The sequence below is a fragment of the Ammospiza nelsoni genome, chromosome 20, assembly GCF_027579445.1.
Source record: "Ammospiza nelsoni isolate bAmmNel1 chromosome 20, bAmmNel1.pri, whole genome shotgun sequence".
NCBI classification, from domain to species: Eukaryota; Metazoa; Chordata; class Aves; order Passeriformes; family Passerellidae; genus Ammospiza; species Ammospiza nelsoni.
Genome location: NC_080652.1, coordinates 10032466 through 10059222, shown reverse-complemented (window position 1 = coordinate 10059222; position 26757 = coordinate 10032466). Strand labels below are relative to the sequence as shown.

Below are 26757 nucleotides of genomic sequence, written 5' to 3'. Positions count from 1 at the left end.
AGGTTTTGTTTCCTTGACTGGATTCCAAGGACACTGCTGGGAACACGTCTGGGATTTTGGGCTCTTGAGTCCCTCACTGGCACAGCTGCCAAGAGATCTGGCCTCAGGAGATGCTCTTTTAATTCAGGAGTTAAACACTTACCCATTTTCCCTATTCAGAATATAGCCCTGTCACTCTTTTACCTGATTTCCCCACTTCCAGCTGTAATTTTTCATTCAGGCTCCTCCTATGCTTAAAATTCAGATTCTTTTCTCCTTGAGAATGCTCCTTAAAGCATCTTGGTTTGTGAACACTCAGGAGTTTTCCTGCTTGCTGGAGCAGTGTTTTGCTGAGGGCTTTGTTTTTCCTTTACAACAGGGATAAAGAGAATTTTGTTTTCCCCTTGTGAAACCTCAGATAACATTTGGAGCTTCTGTGTTCCCTGGGTGTGTTGCCCATAAAATACAGGTACAGAGAGACATGTCAGTGGTGGTGTGGAAATTCCTTAGGATTATGAATCACACTGAAAAATACCATCGGAAAGCTGAGCCTGATGCTCTTAGTCATTCTGCAATAGCAGAGGAATTATGGGCTCAGTGGAGGAGAGATGCATGTTAGTGCAGAGTCAGTCTCTTTCTGCTTCTGACATGTGGAAAACATCTTCAAACATCTTTATTTTTCACTGCTATTAGCAAAATGAGCAACTTCTGAAAGGGTTAAAGGAGATTTGCCATAACCTTCACTTTCCCCTCAGTTCTTGTCATTTATGAGAATTAATGAAGATGTTAAATAAATCTGATGTTTCCTTTTTCTGTTTCCACTAATTAGTCCCAGTCAATCAATAGAATATCCACATTTTCCCAGCTGGTTTAGAGTCAAAAGATATCTGAAACTGAACTTGTTTTTTCATGTCACACATCCAGACTTTGGAAGAGTGTTCTGGCAGCCTTCCCCGTGGGCACAGCTCCCATTCCCAGAGTTCTCTCCAAGGCATTAAGAATGGAAAGAAGCAGCTCAGAATTTTCCAGTTTAGCTCAGGCTTTCTGTACATTAAGAGAAACAGAAGCACAACCACAAGTAGAGCAGAAGCCTTCATGTGGCCAGGGAGCTGAGCCCTCAGCTGGGGAATGTGGCACAAAGTGCTCCGTGCTGGGCTCACACTGCAGCCCGCGTCTGTCCTGCTCTGGGGGACAGACTGAGGCACCAGGGAGCTTCTCCTCATGAACCAGACCTGCCTGGCGGCCTCAGCTCAGAGGCAGCCTCAGAAATCTCTCAGTGAGTTACTCTGAAATGCTCTTGCTTGTAGGAAACCATCAAGGCCACTGGGATAGAGAGAAATACTTTCATTTTCTCTCTGCTCTTCAGGGGGATTCCTTGGCTTGGCTTGTGGAAACTGCTTAATGAGTGATTGCAATAAGCAACACACACATATATATATATACACATAAATTAAGTGTCTATTTTTGGGTGCTTTTCTCCTGTCAAATGCTGGAGATAGGTGCTCCAGAGCATCTATTCTTTGGAGGAAAAAATTTCTATGATAATTCTGTCTTATAGAGAATATCATCTGGGGAAAATCCTGAAGAAGAGCAGGGATGAGGAAAATAAAATCAATTCCTGATGTCTCTTGGAGGGTTACAGTTTAGATTCATGAAACCTAGTGGGAAGCTTCCCTGCTCTTGTAATGAAGGCTGGGCTGGTCCTTGGGGTAGCACCATAACAAAGCAGAGCTACAACTGGTAGTGGGCACAGACAGATCAAACTGGAATATGTAAAAAGATTTTATTAGAGACAGGAGGTTGAATGGTGGCAAAGCTGAGGGTAACAATAATTATGTTTAATGATCAATGATTCTTATTGATTTAATGATTAATGATTTAATGATTCTTCTTTTTTAATCTTGAATTGGTGGAACCTCCCAGACACTGTGTTCCATTCAGAAAACAAGTAATAGTGTGGAAGTTACAGACTCCTTCACATCAGAGCTCTGACCAGGCAGGAATCTTGACTTGAAGCACTGAGCTCCAGTTCCTAAAGTATTGGATCTCATGGGCACTGGATTTGCTTTTACTAGCAAATTTTCCTTCCTGAGTTTTACCCATTTTCAGGTTTTCCTAGAACACGTGCACATTTCCAGCTAATTTATACTAATTGAAAATCATGTTTTCATCAAAGAAGACATCCCTATCTTAAACATCTCTCTGAAATGCAACTCTCCTTTTGACTACAGTCTTTAAAACCCAGAGCATCTGAGCCTAAATTCCATTTTCGATGTCCTATGAAACTTGTAGCATTAAAAGTCTCAACGCCTTGGCTTGGTTTATAAATATAGGAATATGTTCCCTTATGCACTTTTTCCCTACAATATAAAATGGTCATTCCCCCTAAATAGCAACACAGTGCCCTGCAATGCTGAGCACTGCTGGAATGGCTCTACAGTAAAACTAAGCTTCAAATTTTAATCTCTCTCTGAGCCACATCCTGTTTTCAGTTAACTGATCTCATATGGGGGAAATTTACCACAGGAAATCTCTCTAGTTTGGAAAGTACCAAAACCTTATCTTTAGTTTCTTTGTGTAATTCAGCACCTTTGGAGACAGAGGTGCAGCAGAATCACAGAAACTTTCAAGCAGTCTCAAAGCCAGAGGAGAGGAGTGAGGTAAGGGCACAGGGAAGAGGTGGAGCTGCCACTTCATCCCTGAATCTGACCCCGTGATCACTCTAAAATTAACATCTTTCACCTCTTTGTATCCCCAGAGTTTGAAAAACCACATCCAGAAATCTTTACGTTTCTGAAAGAGCTTTTAACTCACATCCTGGCAGAAACTGCTCAGGCGAAATTAACTTAGGATGAATTTTAACAACCCAAACAAAGCCAAATGTGTCAGGCCAAGGCCTCACTGGGGCTGTGTCACACTTTCCTCCTAGCTTTGAGTTAACACCCAGCCCTGCTGATCTGAACTACAGATCTCCATCAGATGAGCCCAGAGAGGAGGGGAGTGGAGCTGAGGTGTCTGTTGTGTCTGTCTGTGCTCCCCCAGCAGGGAAGGTGCCAGACTCGGGCAAACGCTGTGTGAGGAATCCCTCAGCAGCCACACACCCACAGACCCTGCACTGGTGCTCCTGTTCCTGCCAGGGCAGTGAGCACCCAGGGAAACACCTCTGCTTTTCATTGTCAGTGCTGAACAGGGCCTCACCCCAGGGATATTCCCCACAAGGAACAGTGCACAGATTTGCATGTACAACTCTTTTTCTGACTGAATCCTCTGTCAGAACTAGAGAGGGTGGCAGGCCGTGTCGGGGGTGAGGAGAACCTCCTGCTGATAATGAAACTTTGCTGTGTAGCATCTTCCCTGCGCTCTAAGAAGGCTTTGCAGGCATTGCTGAGCTCCTGTGTTTCCTGGCCGTGCCGCCCCGGGCTGCGTTGGAGGCTGAGGCCCAGCGGGGCCGCCCCGCCGAGGTTTCCCGGAGGCTGCGGAGGCCCGGGGCTCCCGGACCGGGCCGGGGCTGCCCCGTGCGGGGATGTCGGGGCAGGCAGGGCTTGCAGGGCACCATGGCACACCCGGCACCGCTCCGCTTGCAGGAACCGGCCGCCACATTGTCCATTTCGGCAGCCCGGGGGAATTCGCCCGGCGGGGCCTTTCCCCGGGCAGTTCCCCGTGCCCGCGGCCGGCACGGCGCCGCTGCCCCGAGCAGGGGAAGCCCCGATCCCGCCGGCCCCGGGGCGCGGCTCGGGCTCCCCGCTCCTCCCGGCCGGAGCGAGGCAGCATCGCCGACAGCCAGCCCAGCTCCGGTACCGCGGTGAGCGGCCCCGGTGCCCGCGGTGAGCCGCCCCGGTACCGCGGTGAGCGGCCCCGGTGCCCGCGGTGAGCCGCCCCGGTACCCGCGGTGAGAGCTCCGGTACCCGCGGTGAGAGCTCCGGTAGCCGCGGTGAGAGCCCCGGTAGCCGCGGTGTACCCGCGGTGAGCGGCCCCGGTACCCGCGGTGAGCGCCAGCCAGGGCCCGGCGGGCTCAGGTACGGGAGAGGCGGGGATGCAGGGAGGGATGGAGAGGAGCGGGAGGAATGGAGAGCAGCGGGAGGGACGGAGAGGAGCGGGAGGGACGGAGGGGAGCGTGAGGGATGGAGAGGAATGGGAGGGATGGAAGCGGCGTGAGGGATGGAAGGGAGCGGGCCCCGCTGCGGAGAACCGCCCGCAGCCCCCGCACACACGGGCCCGGTGCCCGAACCGCGCCCCAGGAATGCCCGGAGGGCAGCGGGGCTGGCCGGGGCTCCCGGCCGCTCTCCGTCCCCAGAGCCGGGGTGGGCTGAGGGACCCCGGGCCGCAGCGCTCCGTGCCCCGGCACCCCCCCGGACCCCGTCGGTTCCGTGGCGTTTGTGCTGCCGGCTCTAGCCCAGGGCTCTGGCAGCCCCTGCGGGCACTGCCGAGCTCCCGCTCCGATGCTGCGGAGGGAATTGGCCGAGCCAGGCCATGGGAAACGCTGCTGGCTCCCACACGGAGCCTCCAGCCCGTGCTGTGCCCTGCTCACATCGCGGCGGTCTTAGCGCCAGCCCGGCCTGCCCACGGCAGCCTGCAGTCATTCATGTTCAGATTTCTCAGTCAGTGTGACTGCTGGTAATACTGAAACAGGGTAAGGTGTGTCAGTGTTGTCATGGGGTGAAAAAAAGCCTTAATGAAGGGATTATTATAATCAAACTGCGCCAGTTCCATGGGTGAAAACCTTCCTTGGACTTTCCAAGAAACACCAGAATCGATTTTGGCTGCATTTCCAAAAATATCCCACTGCACAGCAACCAAACTGACCTGAATGTGCACAACACCTTGGCACATGTGGCTCCAGGTGGGCCTGGCCAGAGCACAGCATCAAGGGCTTGTGGCCTTGGGATTTCCTTTGTCATTTCACCACAAGTCTTATGACTTCGGGAAAGTCACTGTCAACACACCAGCTGCTCAGTTTCTGTGTGTATGAAGTGAAATCACGAATTTTGAGAATTTATGTGGTTGGGGATTTACTCTGCAGAAACAATCCTGTGTGATGAGGACTGACGGGACTGGAGCTCATCCTTCTACAAGCTAAAAACTCTTGAAAGAAAACCCCAGCCCACCCTTTTTAGGACACTTTTAGGTCTATTTTTGTGTTGTGTTTGAGGGAAATTTTAAAGGTGTAATTTCCTGCTGGTGGCAGGTCAAACCCCTCTGTGACATTTGGTCGCGCCTGTCACTGCAGAGCCAGCCGAGCACAGCGAGGTTGCTGCTCAGATCTGGGGCTCTGCTGCATCCTCCCACATCCCAGTGAGTGTTTGAGCACCTGGATTGTCTCTCCTCTCATCCAGAGCTCGCTGAGATGGCTGAGAGCAGCCCCAGGAGCCTGCAGGACCCTCCCAGCTCTGCCCCTGATGAGAACGAGTTCCCCTTTGGGTACCCCACCAGCATCTGTGAGGACGTGCCTGGGCAGAAGTTCCTGTGCAGCAACTGCCACAACATCCTGAAGAAAGCCCTGCAGACGCTGTGTGGGCACAGGTACTGCTCTGCCTGCCTCACCTGGATTGTCAGGTAGGTGCTGGGCTGTGCCAGGGGCTCCCTGGCATTCCCTGCTGCCAGGATTTTCCATGGGGATGCAGGATATTCCCTGCCTCCTCCTTGTTCTGCCATGGGGCCTGATGGAGCTTTTCTGTCTGTGATAAAATAATTCTGATTTAACCTTAAAGGCTGACTTAATCCTTCCTTGGCACTTCACAGCTCTTTGATAAGGGATGTTATGGAGTTTTGGTGAACATAATGTCATATATGTCTGTATCTGTCTGGGCAAAATGGGTGTTTTCTGTGTTTTAAAAGATTTCAGTTTTCACATTCTCTTTCCTACTTGGAGTTTTTGAATCATTCATGGGATAAATAGCATTCCATCTTTATTCCCATTTATGGTTCAGGCTGCCCTTATTTTCCTGCAATACAGATAAGATTAATGGGCATAGTCCTGATCTTGAACAACAGAAGAGCAAAACTTTCTTAAACATCAGTGTGTTCAAGAATTGGCCTTTAGTGAACAAGGACTATGAATTCTGAGTGGAAATCACAATTTTCATGGGTTTATTTGTGGCAGTGCCTATACAGAGACTTCCTAAACTGCAGTACACTAATGGATTGGTATTTAATTTTTCTTTCTTTTTACCAGAAACAATAAAAATGCAATTTGCCAGAAATGTAAAGAGGAAGATCCTAACACTTTAGGTGAGGAAAGCCTATTGGCAGAAGACAGGGTAAGTTGTAGTTCACAGATCATTAATTCATCAATAACCATTCTCTGCAGTCATCATTGCACTGGAGTTCAGAAGGGAATAATCTAAAATGCAAGAGCAGCTGATAGTTACACATTTTAACTTTAGCTTCAATAACTTGGATTTCCCAGAGTTTTTGATTTTAAAAAGTGTAATGGCAGCCTCAGGACTTCCCAAATCCAGGTTTTGCAATGTAAAATCCCAAACTCTTCCATATGATTAACTTTTTATTGTCTCAAAGTAAGTGGTGCTTTCCTACTTGTAATAATATGTCTTAACTGTTACTTATTATCCTCAGGAAGTGTTTTAATGGATTTTCCAACCTCATGGTTTCTTGTACCCCTCAAACATGAAGCTGAACATAATAATTGATACAAACTATGCCCTGGCCAATGTTTCATCTGTAATTTAATGGTGCAGATCTCTTCTTGTGTGATTTTCCTGGCAGATTGCTGTGCAAAGTGGGCCCTAAGGCCCAGTCCCAGCCTGTCCTTTCCCCTCCTCTCTCATTACATGCGGGGATATCAACAGACACATAATTTGCCTACGTTTTTGGGGGAGAAATGAAAACAAACAGGCCGCTGGAAGTGGCATAAAAGCCAAAGTTTAGAAAGCAGCAAAAATAATGGATCTGCTGATGCTGAACTTGGTGACATCCCAGAAAAAACCCGAAATCCTCAGTTCTGGAATGAATTTCCCAATGACCGATGCCTTTAACTGTGGCGGGGCTTCCTCTTGTGCCAGGACCCCTATTTTAGTGCAAGGTGTAATATTAAAGTGAGCAGTATTTCATCATTACATAACAATTCTACAGTTCCTCGTGTTAGAATAACAAAAATCCATGTAGTGCAAAGAACAAGCCTCTCTCCCATCTGGTTCAGATTTTTTAGCACGCTGCTAAATGGAAGCAGCCCAGATCTGAGCCGTGCTCTCGGTGCAGACTCTCAAGCGCTCACTGCAGCACGTTTAGGAGGTGTTAATGACCCCGATAATGAAATGCATTCATTAAGGGACCCCACAGGCAGGGTCCTGTCAGCACATCGCTGCATGTGAAATATTTCGGGCTCCTGTGAAAAGAAATGCAAACTAAGAGCTGTAGTTGGGCTCATTTTCGGGAAATTAATATCGTGTCAAATAAATTATTTTTGAGCGCTAAGAAATAAATTATTTCATAATTATTTGGGCTTCTACTGCACTAAGATTAACTTGCCAGGTCACAGAGTCTTATGTAGTACAGTTAAATTTTAAAAAATTAAAGATTTATCAAGGTGTGGGTTTCTAGCACCCTGTTTCTATTCCAAGGATGCATCCAAAAGTGCTTTCTGACCAATGTTTTTTATTACTTTTTTTTTCTTTCCAGGCTTTTGGTGATGCTGCCATTAATAAAGAGATTTCTGAGCTCAGAGTCCGCTGTGTGACCCCTGGGTGCAGCTGGTCTGGTGTCATGAAGGATTTTGAGGTATGTTCAAAGAGAGTTTATTCAGATTTACATGGGGTGGGGACAGAGAGGCAATGAAACCGGGGTATCAGCAGACACAAATTAATGCAATTAATTCGAATCAGTGTCACTATTGTGATTCATACCAATGTTTTTGTCTAAAAATGTGCCATTAATCTATCCCTGCCCCTGGCAGGGGGTTGGGACTCGCTGATTTCTAAGGTTTCTTCCAACCCAAATCATTCTGTGCTTCTGTGATCAACTTTAGCGGGGCTTTGGCCAAATCCAGAACATTCTGAATGAAACTCACATTGCACAAACTTACATCAGCTTGATATTTTATCCAGTGGTTTCCTTATTATTTAAATGCAAGGCTGCTACAAGGGGCAGAGCAGCTCAGTCTCCAGGACACTGTTCAGGCAATGTCCTTGGGATGTTTTATTGGAGAAATAATACCCTCCTCTGTCAATGTATTGATTGTATTCACCATTCTTTTCAGACTGATCTCAAATGCCTCAGTTAAAATATTTAAATGGGCAAGATTTGGCAAATCTGAGTAATGAATACAAGGGAGAGAGCTGGGGCCAGGATCGTGTTGTTTTTAAGCAAAAGCCCTAAGGGTCTTTTTAAGGGAGGCCTCATGTTTGAATTTACCAAATGTTGTTTGGTTTTGGTTTTGGTTTTGAGATTTTTTTCAAAATTAATAATTAACAAAAAAAGCCCCAGTGAAGCTGGTGAATTTTTCACCAGTAATCTCAGTAACTTTGTGGGGTGGGACTTTACCCAAGCTTAGAAGAAATGCAGATCAGAGCCCTGGGCTGCCAGAACAGAGACTATTTATAGATAAATGTGAATATCTATTTATAGATAAATGTGAATGAGCACTTCACATGTTGCTTTATAACTTTGTACTTGCAGGAGCATCAGAGTTTATGTGAATATGCTCTGATCCCCTGTCACACTGGCTGTGGGCACGTGGTGATGAGGAGGAAGCTGGCAGATCACTTGGAAAATGGATGTGTCAATAATGTGACAGTGTGTCAGCAGTGCCACTGCAGCCTGGCCAGCTCTGAGTGCCAGGTAAGAACATTTCTCTCTCAAATAAAGGCTTTTTATTGATGCTTTCAATGATCTCTGGTGCCATTTTCCCATCCTGATTTCGTTGCACTCGGGGAATATTTAATTTTCCTGAGTTTGATTATTTTCCCACAGGAGTGTTGGGGGAAAATGGATGTGATAATGTGCTGGTGATGTGACAAAGGGCCCTGGTGCTCCCCTGGTTTCAGCTCCTGCCTCAAAATTAGTCCTGGTGTGAGGCAAGAGAAAACCAGAAAAGCACAGACAGCAGCAGGAGGGGATCTTGAAAGTGGCTGAAGTTTGTTCAGACCAAAACTACCCACAGATGTGTCGGGCAGGATTCTGTCAGATATTATTTCTATTAGATCTGACCAGGTACAAATCTCCAAATTATCAACAGTGTCCACAGACCAGGAAGACTTCACCCTGAATCTGCCACAAATATCTCAGTGCCCATTCAAACATATTTGCTTTATATTTTTTTATGTTATTTGCTCAAAACAATGAATATTGTTCCCTCCAAATGATCCCAAGAGGATAATTGCCAGCCTTGCAGGTGGACACGGTGATTAAAGACCCACAGGAGAGGAGGGCTGTGAATATTTCAGAGATGTAAATAGTTCTGTGTGTCCAAAGTGTCACAAATTGGTGCCTTTCAAATACTGAGCTGAGAGATTTATAAGGAATATGAGTGCTCCTGGGGTAGGAATGGGCTGCTCTGCTAAAATCTGCTTCTTGGGCAGTCCTGGCTGCTGAGAATTTTATACTTTCTGTGCTGAAGGGCACAGACCCCCAAGAAAATTCTGTATTTGACCTGAGGCCATGGAGAAGGCTTCCAAAATGGGTTGATAGCACTGGGATTCCAGGTGTGGAGCTGGATTAACGTGTGGGATATCTCAGGGTAGAAAACAAGTCCAACAGAGGAACAAGTGCCTTCAATCCCAACCTCAACAAGGTAGAAAAAAGAAACCCAAACGTGCATTGCTCATCCCTCAGTGACGTGCAGAGAGAGGAGAACCCAGAGCAGGCTCATCCTGCCTGTGCTGAACCCAGATGTGAGAGCGCCAGGAGGTGGCACCAGGAATTGCTGCCAGCCTTGCTGGGGCTGCAGGGCAGCCTGAGCCCGGCTCCTCCTCTGCCCAGAGCTCCTTTCCTCCCACTCAGCCGCCACCTCTTTGATATTTGGGTTGGGAAACCTTGGTAACCGAGCAGGGGGTTGGCCTTGAGGTGGGGCTTTTTCTCGGCCTCCTTTAGTACGTGTAGAATCCATTATCTGCTCTAATGAATTTGCACCGAGTTCACAATTGTGATTGTTTATGGGTATTCCACGTGTCCACAGCCCTCTGCGAGAAAATAGTAAATTCTGGGTGCTGCTCTTGCTCTCTTCGTTTTATTCACTCAGTTTAAGGTCTGGTGATTTTTTTGTATTGCTCTATTTTTAAATAAAATTCTCTCCTCTGAAGGAGAGTCCCACTCCCCCTCAAGAAATTGGTGAGCTGGAGGAGTAAAAGAGCAGAAATGAATACGATCGCTGACAAGATAAAAAGAGTTCAAAAATGAGTGAGAAAACCCCGTGGCTGCATTTCTGAGAACTGAAAGGGAAACCTCAGAACTGCTGTGCAGAGGAGCCTGTGAGGATGAAAACCACCCCTGTGCAGAGTGAGAGGGGAGAGCTGGCAGTTGTGTTAAATACAGATATTACAGAGCCAGGGGCAGGGATCATTTCACCCTTCCTGCAGGCAGAAAAGGCAGGAAGCTCCTGGGAGTGTGGTGCATTTTCTGCAGCACATCATGAGGGAGAATTTGGATTCCAGCCTCCAAAGTGTTCATGGCAGGATGCAAGAAGGGTTTGCACATTGAGCAAAGTGCATGGAGTCAATGCAGGAAGAGTTTATATTTTAATTTGAATTTATATTGGAGTTTCCTGTGCTGTAACCTGTTTATCTTCATATATATATTTATATATATATATATCTGTATATATTTGAATTTCCTGTTCTGCTGGTCATTGTTGCTTCCTGCTCTGTAACCTCCTGCTTGTCACTGCATGTATGTGAGGGCACATTTTTGTGTGTGTGCACATGACTTGAACCTGGCAACACCTGCACATTGCCAATCTTGTACCCAATATCCCAGGGTGACCTTTATTTCAATAATTAAATAAGGTACTGAATTTTTTCCTTGTTTTAATGACAGGAGCATTCATGTGAAGGCAGTTTATGCAAGGAACAAAAACCTGTGCAAACAGAAACAGCATCAAGGGAAAAGGTGGGTGAAAGATGAGGGAGTGCAATGCAGCTTTATTTCAGTTAATAAAATTATCACTTGTTCATTCAGATTAAATAAACACCTGAGAGCATCTTCAGATCCAGCAGTTGTTTCTGGCTGCTCTTTACATCCCAGCAAACCCTGCTCACTGCTTCCCCTCCCCTGCTCCCACAATTACCTTCAATAATTATCCTCCCAATTAACCTTGTAAAATGGGCAAATATTTGTCTCCTCTCATAGCTTCAGTGAGAGCCACCTGACCAGGAGGTGCTGTAGAGCATTTCCAGCATCTTTGTGAGCAATTGGGTGATCCCTGTGCTCATTAAATTGTGTTTTGTCATTCTGGGGTGAGATGGACACCTCCCTGCCAGGCTGTGTGCAGGACACTTGCTCTCACCACACTCTGAATTGTTTTACCATCCATTTCCAAAGCTGATTGGGCACTGGAAGCTGTGGAATTACCTTGATTTGAATTAATCTGATTTATAGCTGCTGGATTTGTGGCTTAGGTGTTTGTAGGGAAATAAAATAATTCCCTTCAATTGGTTTTGATTATTTCCTCTGCTTCTTTTCCCAACAGAGCCACTCTACATCCTCAGCCAGCAAGGATGGCTGCTGTTTTTCTGAAGTTGGCTGTGCATTTAGGGTGAGTGAAACAGGTCCCTTCAGGATGTTCCACACCCTGGTTTGGACATTCCCTTCAGGGAAACGTCTCCCAAAACAGAACCAGCATTTCTGCTGCCAGGTGATGGAGCTGCAGCTGCACCCTGCAGCTTTCCATCTCCCAGGGGCTGAAGGGTGGCTGGGATGGCATGGAGGGGGCAGTGACAGCTTTGTCTCTTCCAGGGAAGCAAAGAGAAGATCCAGGAGCACGAAAAATCCGCAGTGGGAGCGCACATGCTGCTCCTGCTGCAGCACATGAGGCACCTGCAGGGATCCCTGTGCCCCAAGGGCTTCTCCCCACGGCCAGAGCTGAGCCTGAGGAGTGCAGGGAAAAGCATCTGTGAGCTGCAGATGCCAGCAGAGCCAGAGCTGGACTGTTTCCCTGCTTCTTCTGTCCCCGGGGATGAGTCTGTCCTGCAGCAGCTCATGAGGGAGAAGGTGATTTCTGAGCTGGAAAATAAGCTGCAGGTGTTTGAGAACATTGTGGCAGTGCTCAATAAGGAGGTGGAGAGCTCCCATCTGGAAATCCTGGCCTTCAGGAGGCAGAGTGAGCTGGACCAGAACATAATACGGGGCCTTGAGCTGAAGGTAAAGATGACAGCAGGGATTGTCTGGGTGCTTGTTCTGTACACAGTAAATGCTGACACACATCAGGGGTAGGGACCAGAACAGGAGTCTGAGCTGTGGAGGGCTCAGTTGTGGACACATATTCAGGATCTTTTTGTTGTTTGGTACATTTTCAAACGTGGATCTCTAATATTTGTTCTCTAAATCCACGTTTAGGTAGTGAGATACTCCTGAGAGCTCTGGGTGTTAGTTTGCCATGATCAGACTGTGAGCAGGCAGCAGAGCTGTTTAATTGCCTGATCCTCTCACAGCAACATTTTGCCTGGAGGCCCAAACAACATCTCTGGGTATGTTTTGACATATTGCTGTCACTTAGGAAGGAATCAAAGCAGAGCTCCCAGAACATGAGGGCTCCAGAAGGATGCAGCCACCCCTACAGCAAAGCCTGCAGCAGGGACAGGCTGAGGACTGTTTTTTTCCTCTCAGATTGCAGAGCTGCACCAGTGCCTGATGCAGAAGGATGCAGGGCTGAGCAGCCTGCACAAGAGCCTGCTGTTCTCTGAGCAAGCCTCCTACGATGGCATCTTCCTCTGGAAAATCACTGAGGTGGGCAGGAAGCTGCAGGACTCTGTGACTGGCAGGACAGTCAGTTTGTACTCCCCAGGTAAAGCACAGGATGGAGATGTGTGTTCACAAACCCCAGCCCTTCAGAATCCCTCCATTTCTCCAGAACTCTGCTCCTTTCTGCAGCAGGAGCATCTTTGAGCAGCTCCTTAAGCCGGGCTGCTGTTTGTGCAGAGATCTGTAATGCAGGGCATGGATGTGCATTTCCAGAGGGCTGTGCTCTGGTTTGGGCTCTCACCCTGCCCTTGGCCCCCAGCACAGCTCCTGCAGTGGATCCATCCCTGCCAGCCCTCAGCTGGTGCCTGCAGCTCCTTCCCATGGGGGCAGTAACTGGATTAGGTAAATTACCCTTGTGTAATTTATAATTTATAATAACAGGTCATTTTCACCAAGGTTTGAGGCACTAAAAGGATTCCAACCACTAGGTTTTCATTGCTTGTAATCTCCAGGGGGTGTTGATTTGTCTGCTCTCCTTTCTGTGAGAGCAAACCACGTCACACATTGCCTTTTCCCATATGCCAGAACACACATTATGCCTTATTTCCCCCCAAAAAACCATCCTTACTAATGAAGAGTTCTGATTTTCAGCTTTCTACACTGCAAAGTATGGCTACAAGGTGTGTCTGAGGGTGTACCTGAACGGGGATGGGACAGGGAAGGGAACCCACATGTCCCTGTTCTTCGTTGTCATGAAGGGAGATTACGACGCTTTGCTCCCGTGGCCCTTCAGGCACAAGGTAAGAAGGGAAACCTTTCCCATCTGATCCCAGCCAAAAGCCAGCACAAGGTGACTCTTTGCCTGGAGTTTTGTGGGAGCTGAGTGCTTTTCCACATCCCTTTCCAAAGGTGAGGAGCTGCCCTGCAGCCCTGGGTAGTGATTTGTGTCCTACTGGAGTCCCTTGCAGGGAAAGCTGCTCCTGCTGACATTCCAGATTTGCCAGGCAGGGTTTTCACCACCAGAACGTGGTGTTTGGAATATTCCAACCTGTGTCCACCTGGGCTAAAGCCAGACACATGCCTTGCTAAACACAGGTAATATCAGTTTAGGAGGGAATTATGGCTTGGTGCCTGAAGGCATCACAAGGGTGAGGTGAGAGTTCCACTTACAGAGGTGCCACAGATGTCTGAGGTGATCCTGGGCTGGTTTTTCCCCAAAGTGAAATCTGATAATGGCAACAATGGTTAGGAAGGCAGTGAAACCATGGCAGGGCCTGACCTGTGCTCTGGCACTTGCCTTTGTGGGGTAATAATTCTGTAAACCTTTCCTATAAATAGTTTTACTGCCAGTTAACAGCCAAAAAATAGAAATCAAAGTTCCCAATACTCACTGTATTAAAAGATTGTTACAGATCTTTCGTATTTCAAGGTATAGAACAGTGAGTAAATAAAAGGAGTAACGAGGTGGGGATATATAAGTTTTGTCTTTTACATATTTGTGCATGGGCAGTTGAGCTGTTTCTTCTGATTCCAAAGCACAAAAACAGAATAAATGCAATCACTGTAACCAAACCCAGGGGCTTTTTAAGTTGTCAGGAGAGACTTTGGACTGTGCAGTTCTCTACCAAGGAATAATTCCTTACTTGATTTAATTTAATTTCACTTTATGGGTAGCAAAGTTTTAAAAACTTCATCTGGGAGTTCACATGAGCAGACCTTGCAGGCTGGAAACCTTTGTTACAGCTTGTATTTAATTATCAATGGAGCACCAGCTGCTTTTGCAGCACTTCTGCCCCTGCTTGGTTTGTTTTGCACCCCAGTAACTCCCCACTGCCACGTTCTGTTTTCCAGGTGACGTTCATGTTGCTTGACCAAAACAACAGGGAGCACATCATCGATGCCTTTCGCCCAGACCTGACTTCTGCCTCCTTCCAGAGGCCCGTGAATGAGATGAACGTGGCCAGTGGCTGCCCCCTGTTCCTGCCCCTGGCCAAGCTGCAGTCCCCCAGACACGCCTACGTCAGGGAGGACACGCTTTTCCTCAAGTGCATCATAGAGACAAATTAGCAGCTCCTCAAGTGTGGCTGGCCTGTAAAATAATCAGTTGTGATAAAGCATCACATTTCAAAAACACCCACCCCGTAAACAAATATTAATCAAAGTTTGTTTGGGAAGGAACTGGATATTCTGTGTGTTTTCCTCTGTTCCACCTTTCAAATGTTCTTCCAGGGACAGAGTACTGGAGTAATTTACCTAAACAGATCATGCTTCTCCTCTCTGTATCACTTTGACAAGTGCTGTATTTATTACAATCATTCATATTTTCTTATGATTTTATTTATTTCCTAAATAAAACTCACTAACTTAAGAAAGGCTTGGTGGTTTTTTCACTGTCAGATAGGGAATTGAGCAGCTTGGAGAGGTTACAGAAACAGCTGAGCTGTGCTACACTTTCCTTCCTTTTTGTTTCCTTTCCTTCTTTCTGGGGAAAGGAAGATCCTGTTGGAAATGCCCAGAACATCTCTGTGTATTGTGTATTTCCCTGAAAGCTGCCTGGCTGGGAGAGCACTTCCAGGCTCTTCAACAGAGCCCATGGAGAGAGCTCAGTTAGAAAAAGGGTGGATATGGATCAAATCCATGCTAAATAAACAAACAGACACGAAACCCGATGCCCAGGGCTCCTCCTTTCAAAGGCACAGCTGGCAGAGAGCAGCCGGATCCCAGCCTGATCCCAGCCTGATCCCAGCCTGATCCCAGCCAGATCTCAGCCAGATCTCAGCCAGATCCCAGCCAGATCTCAGCCAGATCCCAGCCAGATCCCAGCCTGATCTCAGCCAGATCCCAGCCAGATCCCAGCCAGATCTCAGCCAGATCTCAGCCAGATCTCAGCCAGATCCCAGCCTGATCTCAGCCAGATCCCAGCCAGATCCCAGCCAGATCCCAGCCAGATCTCAGCCAGATCTCAGCCAGATCCCAGCCAGATCTCAGCCAGATCCCAGCCAGATCCCAGCCTGATCTCAGCCAGATCCCAGCCAGATCTCAGCCAGATCCCAGCCAGATCTCAGCCAGATCTCAGCCTGATCTCAGCCTGATCCCAGCCAGATCTCAGCCAGATCTCAGCCTTATCTGCTGTGACTGAGGGTGCAGGCAGCCGGCGGACCCAGCCCCTCTCCCGAGGGCATTTCCATCCCTGGAGGGGCTCCAGGAGCCCTGCGAGGCTCGTTCGGAGCCGGAGCAATCCCCGGATCCCCTTTCCAGCCTCGGGGCTCCGCTCCCAGCCCGGCCCTTCCCCATTTTCCTCTCCCACCCTCAGCACCAAAGCGCCTCGCTGAGGAAGTGGCCGGCACTGAAAGGAGCTGGAATCGGGGGATTATCACGAGTTCTCTGCTCCAGTAAATCATTCATGTGTGATTCTGTCTGGATCAAACCAAACGAGGCAGAAAAATCACGGAGACTTTGAGGGAGTCAAATCAGCAGCGTTTGCTCCGTGTTTAATGGCCAGGTTGGCAAAGAGTCAAAATGCTCCTGCAGCTAAGACGGTCTGAAATGGTCAAGGACAAGGTTTGGAGGGAACTTTTTTTTTTTTTAATGGACTAATAAAGATGAAAAAAGTTAAAAAAAAAAACAGGCAAATTTTTGGTTTATAAGCCCTTGCTCAGGATAGGTAAAGGACTTTAACCTTGCACATGATGGCTTGAACTGGTTGTGTTGGTCACTCAGGTGGCTCCAGTGGGGTTGGGACCCTGGGAGCAGAGAGAAGAGAGGGAATGACCAACTTATGGGAGCTCCTCCTGTTGTAAGGATGTGTCCCATGGAACGGGCTGTTCCTCCAGCTGGAATGGCCCCTGGGAGCGGCTCTGGGCCGCCCATCCACGGCAGCCCCCGGGGCCAGCGAGAGCTGCAGCAGCTCCGATCCCCGCGCCAGGCCTGCAGCTCCCGGCAGCTCCGTGTTTGGGTTTCCATTCAATATTCCTCGGCTTCGGTCTCCAAGGCTACACGCCAACATCCAACCCCTCCTCCCACTCCTGTTTTCAAAGAAAGAAAAACACTGTGAAAAGAGGCTGCAGCGATTTCTGGGCAGTTTTCAAAGCAGAGGCAGCGCTGGGAGCTGCTCTGCCCGCGGGCTCTGCTCCGACATTCCCGGGTGCTCCATCCCCGTGCAAGGGGGAAGGCACCTCCCCACGGCAAGCGAGGGGTGTAGGGGAGCAGTTTAAAGGTTTTAAGGAAAAAATGGGAGTTTGGAGTAGTTATCTACACAGGGCTTCGTTCAAATCCTTCTGCAAAAGCTGAGTTTTTTGGGAATTCCATGGCCGGGAGCCCTGCCCTAGAGCTGTGCTGGCCCCACTCCCTGGCCGAGGAGGGTGTGGGGCTGCTCCCCTCGGCTTTGGCCGCTTTTGGGGTTCATTTCTATTCCCGTGCTCACAGAACAATCTGCTTTTGACAGCCGGGTACCCCTGCCCTGCCCCAGCACGGACAGTGGGACAGCCTTGGGTGCCGAACCAGTGTCCAGAACCCGCCGGGGACCGCCATCCCACAGAAAGGGGACATCAGGGGACAGCCAGGTGGGTGTGCAGAGGAGGAAGAGGAGGATGAAGAGAAGGAAAGAGAGGAGAAAGGAAGATGAGGAGGAGGATGAGGAGAAGAGCAGCACCCAGTAGCTCACTGCGGTGCGATCTGATACCAGGCTTGCTGGATGCTGTGACAGAAGCACCTGCAGAGAAACCAGAGTTAAATCTGCTTTATGTTGCTGTAATTATGTTACTAGAAAATACAGGATACATCTCAAATTCTGTTTTTTTGTTGGTTTTTTTTTTTTTTTTTTTTTTTTCACTTTTGTTGGAGACTTTTGTCCCAAGGCGATGTTCCCGTGCTCTCTGTCCGTGCGGAAGGGTTTCAGTCAGGTTCTCCCTGCGTACAGCCCCGGTGAACTCGCTCCAGCTCTGATTTCCGTGTCGCTCCATCCGCATTCCTGCGGCATCAGCGCGGGGCCGGGAGGGGGAGCGGCTCCCGGTGCCCCCGGGACAGGCCGGGACAGGAGCGCTGTCCCGGAGCGCAGCAATCCCGGGTATTTCGGGCACAGCAGCAGCCCCGGGGCACGGAGCGGGGCTGCTCCAGGGTTCTGGGTTATTTTAGTGCCGAGGTGACTCACGCTGATCCCGGTATGACTCAGGGGGAGCTGCCCAGGGGCTCGGCACGGCTCGGCTCGGCTCGGCTCGGCGTGGCACACTTGGCTCACACGGGGTTTTGCTCACGCAGCCCCGCACAGGGAGAGGCGGGGCGGCCGTGCCGGACCCGCGGCTCCGGGAATCGCCTTTCCGACCCCTCCGCAGGTGCAGCACTCTGACACCACTTTAATGGGAAAGTTTGATTAAATTATTGGTTCCCGAGTGCCGGGTGCTGAAAGGGAGGCTCAGCCCGGGCCGTGCCGCTCTGCCCTGGCGCTGCTCGAGGTTTGTGACACGTCTGAGCCCCAGCTCCCGGGGCCGCATCCATCACGGGCAGGAAAGCGAACGGACTCTGCTTGGCCCAGACCCCGCACTGGGAATCAGCTCTACTATGGCCCGAGCAGCCTGGAAAACATTGCTTTTCCAGCACCGCTTTCCAACAAACACCAAATCCTACAGATTTCTTCTTGGCAGCGATCGAAGCATTTTTACAGCGACTGATTTTTCTCTGTGAGATTCAGAGAAAGGCTGAAAGGCTGCTCCCGCTTCCAGGAATCGCGGCGAGCACAGGTCGTTCCCTCTCGGGACAGGGCTGCGCAGGCACTGCCCGCATCCCACCCCTGCCCGCCCCCGCCCCGGGGCACCGGGGGAAGCTTTTCCCCGGCTCGAGGGGACAGCGGGGACGTCCCGCGTGTGGCAGAGGGTGACGGTGCCTCTCCACGGGCGGTGGGTGCGTGGCCGACCCTGGGTGCCCCGTCCCGGCCCCGGGGATGCCGCCTGCGCTCTCCGGAGCACCGGGATGTGCCGAGCCGGGATGCGCCCTGCCGGTCCGGTCCGCTCGGTTCCTATCGATGCCAATCCACGCCGATCGGTCTCTGCCGGTCCGTGTCACGCCAGTGGGTCGGTGCCAGTCCGGTCCGGTTCGGTCCGTGCCGGTCGGTGCCGCTCTGTGCCGTGCCGGTCCGTGCCGTGCGGTGCCGGTGGGTGCCGCGGGGATGCGCTGCGCTGCGGTGGGACCGGACCCGTGGGAGGCGGCGGGGGCGGCCCCGCTAATTGCATAACCGGGACGTCAATGCCGGCGGGAGCGCGGGGGAAGCGCGGGAAGATGGCGCCCCGCGCCCGGCCCCCGCCGCGCCCCGCAGCCCCCCGGGCCCGCGCCCCGAGCGCCCCCTGAGCGCCGGGGGCTCCGCGGTAAGGGCGGCAGCGGCGCCGCCGCGGGCACCGCGCGGGACGGGCGGGACGGGCGGGACGGGCGGGCGGAGGCGCCGCGGCCGCCTTTGAATGAGCCAATGGCGGCGGGGCCGCGGCCGCCGCTCGGGGCTGCCCGCGGCCACCCCCGGCAGGTGCCACCGGGGCGCGGGGGACGCGGTCCCGCTGCTGCCCGGCCCCGAGCGGCGTGGGGCTCCCGCACGTGTCCGCGGGGCCGGGGCAGAGCGGGGAGCCCCGGGAGGGAGCGGCGGGGCGGAGGGGAGCGCGGGGCTCTGCGGGAGCCCCGGGGCGCGGAGCGGAGCCGCCGCCGCGCTCGGACGCGCTCCCACGCGGGGACCCGGCGGTGTCGCGGCTGGGGAGCGCCGGGCTCTGCCGGGAGCGGGATCGCTCTGCCCGTCCCGGGGCTCCCGGGGAGCGGGAGAGTCCTCACGGATGGCAGGGCCGGGCAGAGCGGGTTCGTGTCGCGATCCGGACACGCGTGGTGCCGTGAGGCCACACGTGTGGCCGTGACGGGAGCCCCAAGGGGAGAAAAGTCCCTTTCGAGCCGTTTCCGTGGCGTCCTTGGGGATCGCGGCTCTGCTGTGGGTGCTTTCTCTGCCTCCTGCACCCCAAACCTCGTGGCGGTGACATTTGGCCGCCTGGGTTCGCTCGCTGTGGGTGGTGCTGGCACATCGCTGCTCCTGCAGCAGTCCCGCAAAACTGCGCGGAAATCGCGATTTTCAAACCACAGCACATTTAAAGCTTTTATTCCTTATGTGCCCCTTCCCAAAAGGGAACCACGCGGACCTGTGGCGTGTCCCGCTGCTGCGGGAGCCTCTCGGGGGTTAAATCCCTCTTGTTCGCCAGCAGCAAAGATTTTGGCTGCTCCCTGGATTTCGTGGAAAGGAACCGTCCCAGCGGCTCTGCTTTGCAGCGTGCTGAGCCCCTGCTGGCGGGGCTGAGCCGCCTCCAGCCTCGGTCCTGCCGGGCAGAGCGCTCAGGGATGCTGTGCCGTGCCGTGCCGTGCCGTGCCGAGGGCGGGTGACAGCGCGTGTGTCCCCTGCAGGCGGTGCCGATGGAGGGCGCGGAGCTGAGCCCGCTGATCCGCGATGTGTACGCGGCCGCGGGCCGGGTCCCGCCGGCGGCGCGGAGGGGCAGCGGCTGCCGGGAGCTGATGGTCCGGCTGAGCGAGGGGCAGTACGTGCTGTGCCGCTGGACAGACGGGCTCTACTACCTCGGCAAGATCAAGAGGGTAACGTGGGCACCCCCGGGAACGGGAGAAGCCGAAGTGGCGCCGGTGCCAGCGGAGCCGTTCCCTGGCTCGGTCCCCGGCTCAGTGCGTCCTTGGGCGTTTCGGGTTTCCATCCTGCCCCGGGGTGTCACACCCCAAACCCGAGTGCCCGCAGCCCCGAGGGACGGGATCAGGCACCAGGGAAAGCAGGGAAGTGCTGGGAATGGGAGCTGACCCACAACCGTTCTGCTCTCGTGCGGCAGGTGAGCGGCTCCAAGCAGAGCTGCCTCGTCACCTTTGAGGACAACTCCAAGTACTGGGTGCTCTGGAAGGACATCCAGCATGGTGAGTGTTGCCCCATTCCCCCTTTCCCGCTGTGGGACGGCTCCCGGCAGCCCGGGGACGTGGCTGTGCCACCGCTGTCACCCTGCTCCCACAGCCGGTGTTCCCGGGGAGGAGCCCAAGTGCAGCATCTGCCTGGGGAAGAAGTCGGGGCCCAGGAACGAGATCCTCATCTGCGGCAAGTGCGGGCTGGGTGAGTTGGGTGTCCCCCCCGGGCCCTGCCGAGCCTGGCCCGGCCCCGCCGCTGATACCGAGCCCTCCGCAGGTTATCACCAGCAGTGCCACATCCCGGTGGCCACCGGCGCCGAGGGCCCGCTGGGGACGCCGTGGTTCTGCCGCCGCTGCATTTTCGCGCTGGCCGTGCGGGTGAGTGCGGCTGCCCCGGCTCCGTGCGCTGCCCGTGCCCGGCACTGCGGGCAGGACGGCCCCGGGCGGCCCTGCTGACCCCGGCCCTGCCTCTCCCGCAGAAAGGGGGGGCCCTGAAGAAAGGAGCCATTGCCAGGACGCTGCAAGCCGTGAAGATGGTGCTGTCCTACAACCCCGAGCTGCTGGAGTGGGACTCCCCACACCGAACCAACCAGCAGCAGTGCTACTGCTACTGCGGGGGGCCCGGAGAGTAAGGGCAGCCTGAGTGCCACCAATGGCTTGTGGGGACAGTAAGGGCAGCCTGAGTGCCACCAATGGCTTGTGGGGACAGTAAGGGCAGCCTGAGTGCCACTCAATGGCTTGTGGGGACAGTAAGGGCAGCCTGAGTGCCACTGCTGGCTTTGTGGGGACAGTAAGGGCAGCCTGAGTGTTACCATTGCCTTTGTGGGGACAGTAAGGGCAGCCTAAGCATTACCAATGGCTTTGTGGGGAAAGGAAGATGGGATCAGGGTGGGGATGTTTGATCCCAGGCTTGCAGGGCACTGTCCCGGGGCCAGCAGCTTTGCCATCTGTGTCTCTGTTTGCACAGAATCACCAGTTAGGGACACACTTTTTCCCCCCACCTGGGGTCTGTGTCTGGGAGGGGACTGGGGCACTGCTGCCACACGCTGCCCTCACTGTCACCGCTCTGTCCCTGCCCAGGTGGTACCTGAAGATGCTGCAGTGCCACCGCTGCCGGCAGTGGTTCCACGAAGCCTGCACCCAGTGCCTCAGCGACCCCATGATGTTTGGGGACAGGTATGGCCCTGCTGGGCATGGCTGGGGTGGCTCCATGGGCACACCCCAGCTCTGTGTCCCTGGCCCATCTGACACTGCCATGGATCAGGTGGCCCTGTCCCACAGAGCCCCTCTGCCCCTGGCCTTGCTGCCACCATTGTCCCTGTCCCAGCTGTCCCATGCCCAGGCCCTGCACGGGGGTGGATGTTCCTCACTCCCAGCCTGTCCCTGGTGTTTTGCAGGTTCTATGTGTTCTTCTGCTCTGTGTGCAACCAGGGACCAGAGTACATCAAGCGCCTGCCCCTGAGATGGTGAGGAATGGGCTCTGCCTCCTCTGGTGCCTCTGGGACACCGGGATGTGCCCAGGTGCCTCTGGGACACGGGGCTGGATGACCCCTGCAAGGGCTCAGCTGCAGGCAGTGTCCCACCTCTCCCCAAAGCCCAAGGGGTGCTGTCCTGGCTGTGGCATCCACTGGGATTCACCTCTGGGCTGGGCTGCTTCCCCTGTGAGGTGTGGGGAGATTCCAGAGGTGGTTTGGGAGGCTCTGGGAGCTGTAGTGGCACTGGCAGAACGGGGCATGGGGGTGGTGGCACCATCCTGCCAGGGCTGCTGACCCTGTGCCCCTCTTTGCTGCAGGGTGGACATCGTCCACCTCGCCCTCTACAACCTGGGTGTGCAGAGCAAGAAGAAATACTTTGACTTCGAGGAGATCTTGGCCTTTGTGAACCACCACTGGGACCCTCTGCAGCTGGGGAAGGTACAAACACACCTTGGGTTGAGCAGCCATGGGAGTGAGAAATGTCACCCCAGCTTGAGCAGCACTCAGCACGGCAGCTCCTGCTCCAGAGGGGTTTAATAATAAATAAGAGTTTCCCTTCCTCTGCACTGGATTTTCCTTGGAGTGTCAGAGCTGACCCCTTTCCCAGCACTCACACCACCAAACCTGTCCCGGGGCAGGACGGGCACTCCCGAGGGTGGCACTGCCAGGCCCGGGTGCCTCTGGCCGGGCCTTGGCTCCCTCCGTCCCTCCCTCCCTCCCTCCCCGGCCCCGGGCAGGAGCCGAAATGCGGAGTTCGGGTTCCCCCGTCTGTTGGGATTGGGCATAAGCAGGGCGGGCACTGAGCCCTGTGCGCCCCTTTCCGCAGCTCACGGGCACCCCGGTGTCGGAGCGCGGCCCCCACCTCCTGAACGCCCTCAACAGCTACAAGAGCCGGTGAGAGCCGGGGGAATGGGCAGGGAGATGCGGGATGGCATTGGAGGATGCGGGATGGCACAGGGAGAATGCGGGATGGCACTGGAGGATGTAGGATGGGCACAGGGGGGACGCGGGATGGCACAGGGGAGATGCGGGATGGCACTGGAGGATGTAGGATGGGCACAGGGGGGACGCGGGATGGCACAGGGGAGATGCGGGATGGGCAGGGATGATGCAGGATGGGCACAAGGAGGATGTGGGATGGGCACAAGGAGGATGCGGGATGGGGCTCAGGGTGGATGCGGGATGGCACAGGGTGGATGCGGGATGGGCACAAGGAGGATGCGGGATGGGGCTCAGGGTGGATGCGGGATGCTCCGTGCCAGCCCCACTGAGGGCTCTGCTCCCTGCCCTCCCCTCCGCGCCCAGGTTCCTGTGCGGGAAGGAGATCAAAAAGAAGAAATGCATCTTCCGCCTGCGGATCCGCGTCCCCCCGAACCCCCCCAGCAAGGTGCTGCCGGAGAAAGCCCCCGGCGAGGGCGAGAGCGGCTCCTGCGAGCTGAAGAAGAGGGGGAAAAGCAAATACGCCCATAAGGACAGGTGAGCGGCCCCGCTGGCCCCGCGGCAGCAGCAGCAGCATCCCCCTGCCCTTTCTCCGGCCCCTGCCCGAGCCCCCTCACTCACTCCTGCCCTGTTTGCAGCCCCCTGCCCCTGCCCGAGCCCCCTCACTCACTCGTGCCCTGTTTGCAGCCTCCTCCCGCGGCAGCTCCAGCAGCAGAAGCGAGCGCGGCGCAAGAGGGCCAAGTTCCTGCTGGAGGATGCCATTCCCAGCGTGAGTGCCTTGTCCTCTCCTCCCTGCCCGGCCCTGGGCTGCCCGCAGGTTTGAGAGCTCCTGTCGGTCCCGGGGTGTGGGCAGCACCCCTGCGCCAGGCAGTGAGGAGTGAGCTCTCTGTTTTTGTGACAGAGCGACTTCACCTCGGCCTGGAGCACCAACCACCACCTGGCCAGCATCTTCGACTTCACGCTGGACGAGATCCAGAGCCTGAAAAGGTCTGTGCAGCCAGGGCAGGGCTGTGGGGCACAGGGGTGCTGCTTGTGCCAGGCGGGGGCAATGCTGCATCCCAGCCTGTCCCATCCCACCCCACCCACAGTGCCAGCTCAGGACAGACGTTCCTGTCGGATGTGGACTCCACAGACGCCACCAGCACCTCAGGCTCGGCCACCACGAGCCTCTCCTACGAGTCCAGGTGAGGACTGAGCCCCTCGCCCCCTTCCGGAGGGGTCCCAGTGGCACGGCCGGGGGGGCGAGCACCTGTGTGTGCCCTCTCCATGTCCCGCCCTGGGGAGCTTTCCCTGCCTGTACCCCAAAACGGGCTGGGGGTCCCAGAGTGGCACCTGCAGGGGGTGCAGGATCGGAGACATCAGTCCTTGCTGGGCTCCCCAAATGGGATGGAACCTTCCTGGCTCCCTCCAGAAGCCACCCGGGGGGGGGGCACATTTTGCGTGCCACCCTCACTCGTGCCCTGTGCCCTCCCCGCAGCCGCAGGACCGTGGGCAGCCGCAAGCGCAAGCTGGCGGTGCCCGCCTACGCCTCGGGGGCCAAGAGGCGAGGAGGGGCAGAGCCGGGCGGGCACCGCCCCGAGGGCAGCGAGAACCCGGCCGGCCCCGAGCGCCCCGACGGCGGCATCGACAGCCACACCTTCGAGAGCATCAGCGAGGACGACTCCTCGCTGTCCCACCTCAAGTCCTCCATCAGCAGCTACTTCGGGGCCGCGGGCCGGCTGGTGTGCGGGGAGAAGTACCAGGTGCTGGCACGGCGGGTGACGCTGGAGGGCAAGGTGCAGTACCTGGTGGAGTGGGAAGGCACCACCCCGTACTGACCCCGCCGCCCCCGAACCTCTCCCGGAGCCAGGGCGGAGCAGATCGGGCCGCTGGGGCAGCCCGAGGCACAGGAGAGGTGCTGGTCCCTCCCGCGGGTGGAGGCAGCGCCCAGGCGGGCAGGGCTGCCCAGCGGTGAAACCTGGAGCCCTGACGCTCTGTTTTATCAATGTTAACGATTTTTAGTTCCTTGGCTGTGTTTGTGCAGAGCGTGGCCCAGCCGTGCCCTGCTGATGGAGCCGGTGGTGCTCAGAGCACTGAGGGGGTCTGGCCCCTCCAGAAGGGTCCCCCTGGCACAGCTGGAGCAGCTGCTTGGGGGGCACCCCACACCCTCGGCCTGTGCCTGGCACAGCCTGGCTCACCCCATTGTCCCAGCCTGACCGAGCAGCCTCGAGGGGCTCCTGCTGCCCAAACACCACCCCCTCCCCATCCCTGGGCTCCCAGAGCTCATCCCTGTGCCCTCGGGAAACTGGGCTTTCCCACCTCATCCTGAACCACTCATTGAAGGAATGTGGTTTGCTTGATACGGGAGGAAATGCCCCAGACCCAGCCCAGGTGTGGCTGCTGCAGCCATGGGGCACATGGGCTCTCACCCCACAGCCTGGGCTGAGTGTGCTGCTGCACCAGCTCCATCTCCCTGCTCTGACAATCATGATCTTGGAAGAGATCGTCCAAAAAATCCTCCTTTGCCTTAAAACCACCATGGGCACTGCACAGAGTGCAGCCCAAGGCCTTTGTTCCTACAGGAATCTTCATCCCAAATGTGCCAAACCAGCAGACAAACCAAAAAAGGCTGAGGAGGACAGGGGGGCAGGGGCTGTACTGTGTCCACCCCTGTGGCCATCCCTGTGGCCTCCTAGCTGTGCCTCTCTTGTAGTGCTGATGTTTGTGAGCACTGGGCTTGATTTGTCTGCAGGAGAGAAGGAGCAGCCCCTCCTTTAGCAAAGCAATACTGCCAGCTTGGGCAGGAGCACAGCAGTTGGCTTTTTAAAAAAGATTCCAGTATCAGATAGATGTGTTAGGTTTTTATCGTTTAGAGAGACAGAGAGATATTTTTGATGTCCTCATCATCTCTCCCCATCCCACCATGGCTGTCCCAGGGGATGGAGGGAGGGCCGTGCTGGGCTCTGGGGTCCTGTCCTACCTGTGCTTGTGGGATCTCACTCATCCAGAGCAGAGTGTCCCTGTCCCTTTGGGAGAGGGGCTGCCAGGTCCCCCCATCCCTGGCAGGGAGGGTCCAGCAGCTGGAGAACTGCCTGTCCTGCCTTAGCTTTGTCCTTGAAGGATCACTTCAAACATTTCCCTTTCGGAGTGCCTATGGAGCCCTTCCAAGGGCTGTGCCAGGGCTGAGCAGGGTTGTGCCAGTGGGAGCACCCACAGGATCTGGCTCTGGCCCCTCTCTGCTCCCTCTCTGTTCCCTCTCCTCCTCTCCTGGCTTCTTGCAGAGAATTGAATGTGGAGCCTTTAAAAGTATTTTTGTTGCAGAGTATATTTTGCATTCGCTGTAATAGAAATTATAACAACTCTGTGCACCTTCTGATTTCAGGTTGCTGCTTGTAAGCACCTCTCATTATACCCGAGTTGTAATTAATATGTCTGATGTACAATTAAAAAGTGGGGTTTTTTTCAAAGTCACTGTTTTTCTGTAGTGTGAGGATTATTGGGTTGGGGTGCCCAGTGCCCAGCACGGGTTGTGCTGCTGGGCTGTGCTCTGTGCCAGGTGAGCTGTGCAAGCCCAGGACAGGCCTTTCCTCCTGCCCAGGTAAGAAACTCCTGTTTATTCCCT

General features: G+C 54.0%; 2 protein-coding genes across 2 annotated transcripts; both read left to right on the top strand.

Annotated features, from left to right (window-relative positions):
• The first annotated feature begins 3864 nt into the window (after window positions 1-3864).
• TRAF1 (TNF receptor associated factor 1) lies at window positions 3865-15100 on the top strand. The gene is made up of 11 exons (XM_059486538.1): window positions 3865-3995; window positions 5313-5532; window positions 6152-6236; window positions 7615-7713; window positions 8611-8772; window positions 10966-11037; window positions 11618-11683; window positions 11884-12288; window positions 12754-12931; window positions 13480-13628; window positions 14680-15100. The coding sequence occupies exons 2-11, from the start codon at window positions 5324-5326 to the stop codon at window positions 14893-14895; spliced, it is 1641 nt and encodes a 546-aa protein (XP_059342521.1). The 5' UTR covers window positions 3865-3995; window positions 5313-5323; the 3' UTR covers window positions 14896-15100.
• A 4456-nt stretch (window positions 15101-19556) lies between these two features.
• Window positions 19557-26595, top strand: PHF19 (PHD finger protein 19). Its single transcript, XM_059486620.1, has 15 exons — window positions 19557-19656; window positions 20248-20433; window positions 20676-20757; window positions 20852-20947; window positions 21020-21120; window positions 21222-21370; window positions 21823-21918; window positions 22140-22208; window positions 22535-22655; window positions 23044-23111; window positions 23523-23693; window positions 23844-23925; window positions 24058-24143; window positions 24245-24340; window positions 24634-26595. Exons 2-15 carry the CDS (start codon window positions 20257-20259, stop codon window positions 24971-24973), a joined length of 1734 nt encoding a protein of 577 aa, XP_059342603.1. The 5' UTR covers window positions 19557-19656; window positions 20248-20256; the 3' UTR covers window positions 24974-26595.
• The last annotated feature ends 162 nt before the right edge of the window (window positions 26596-26757 follow it).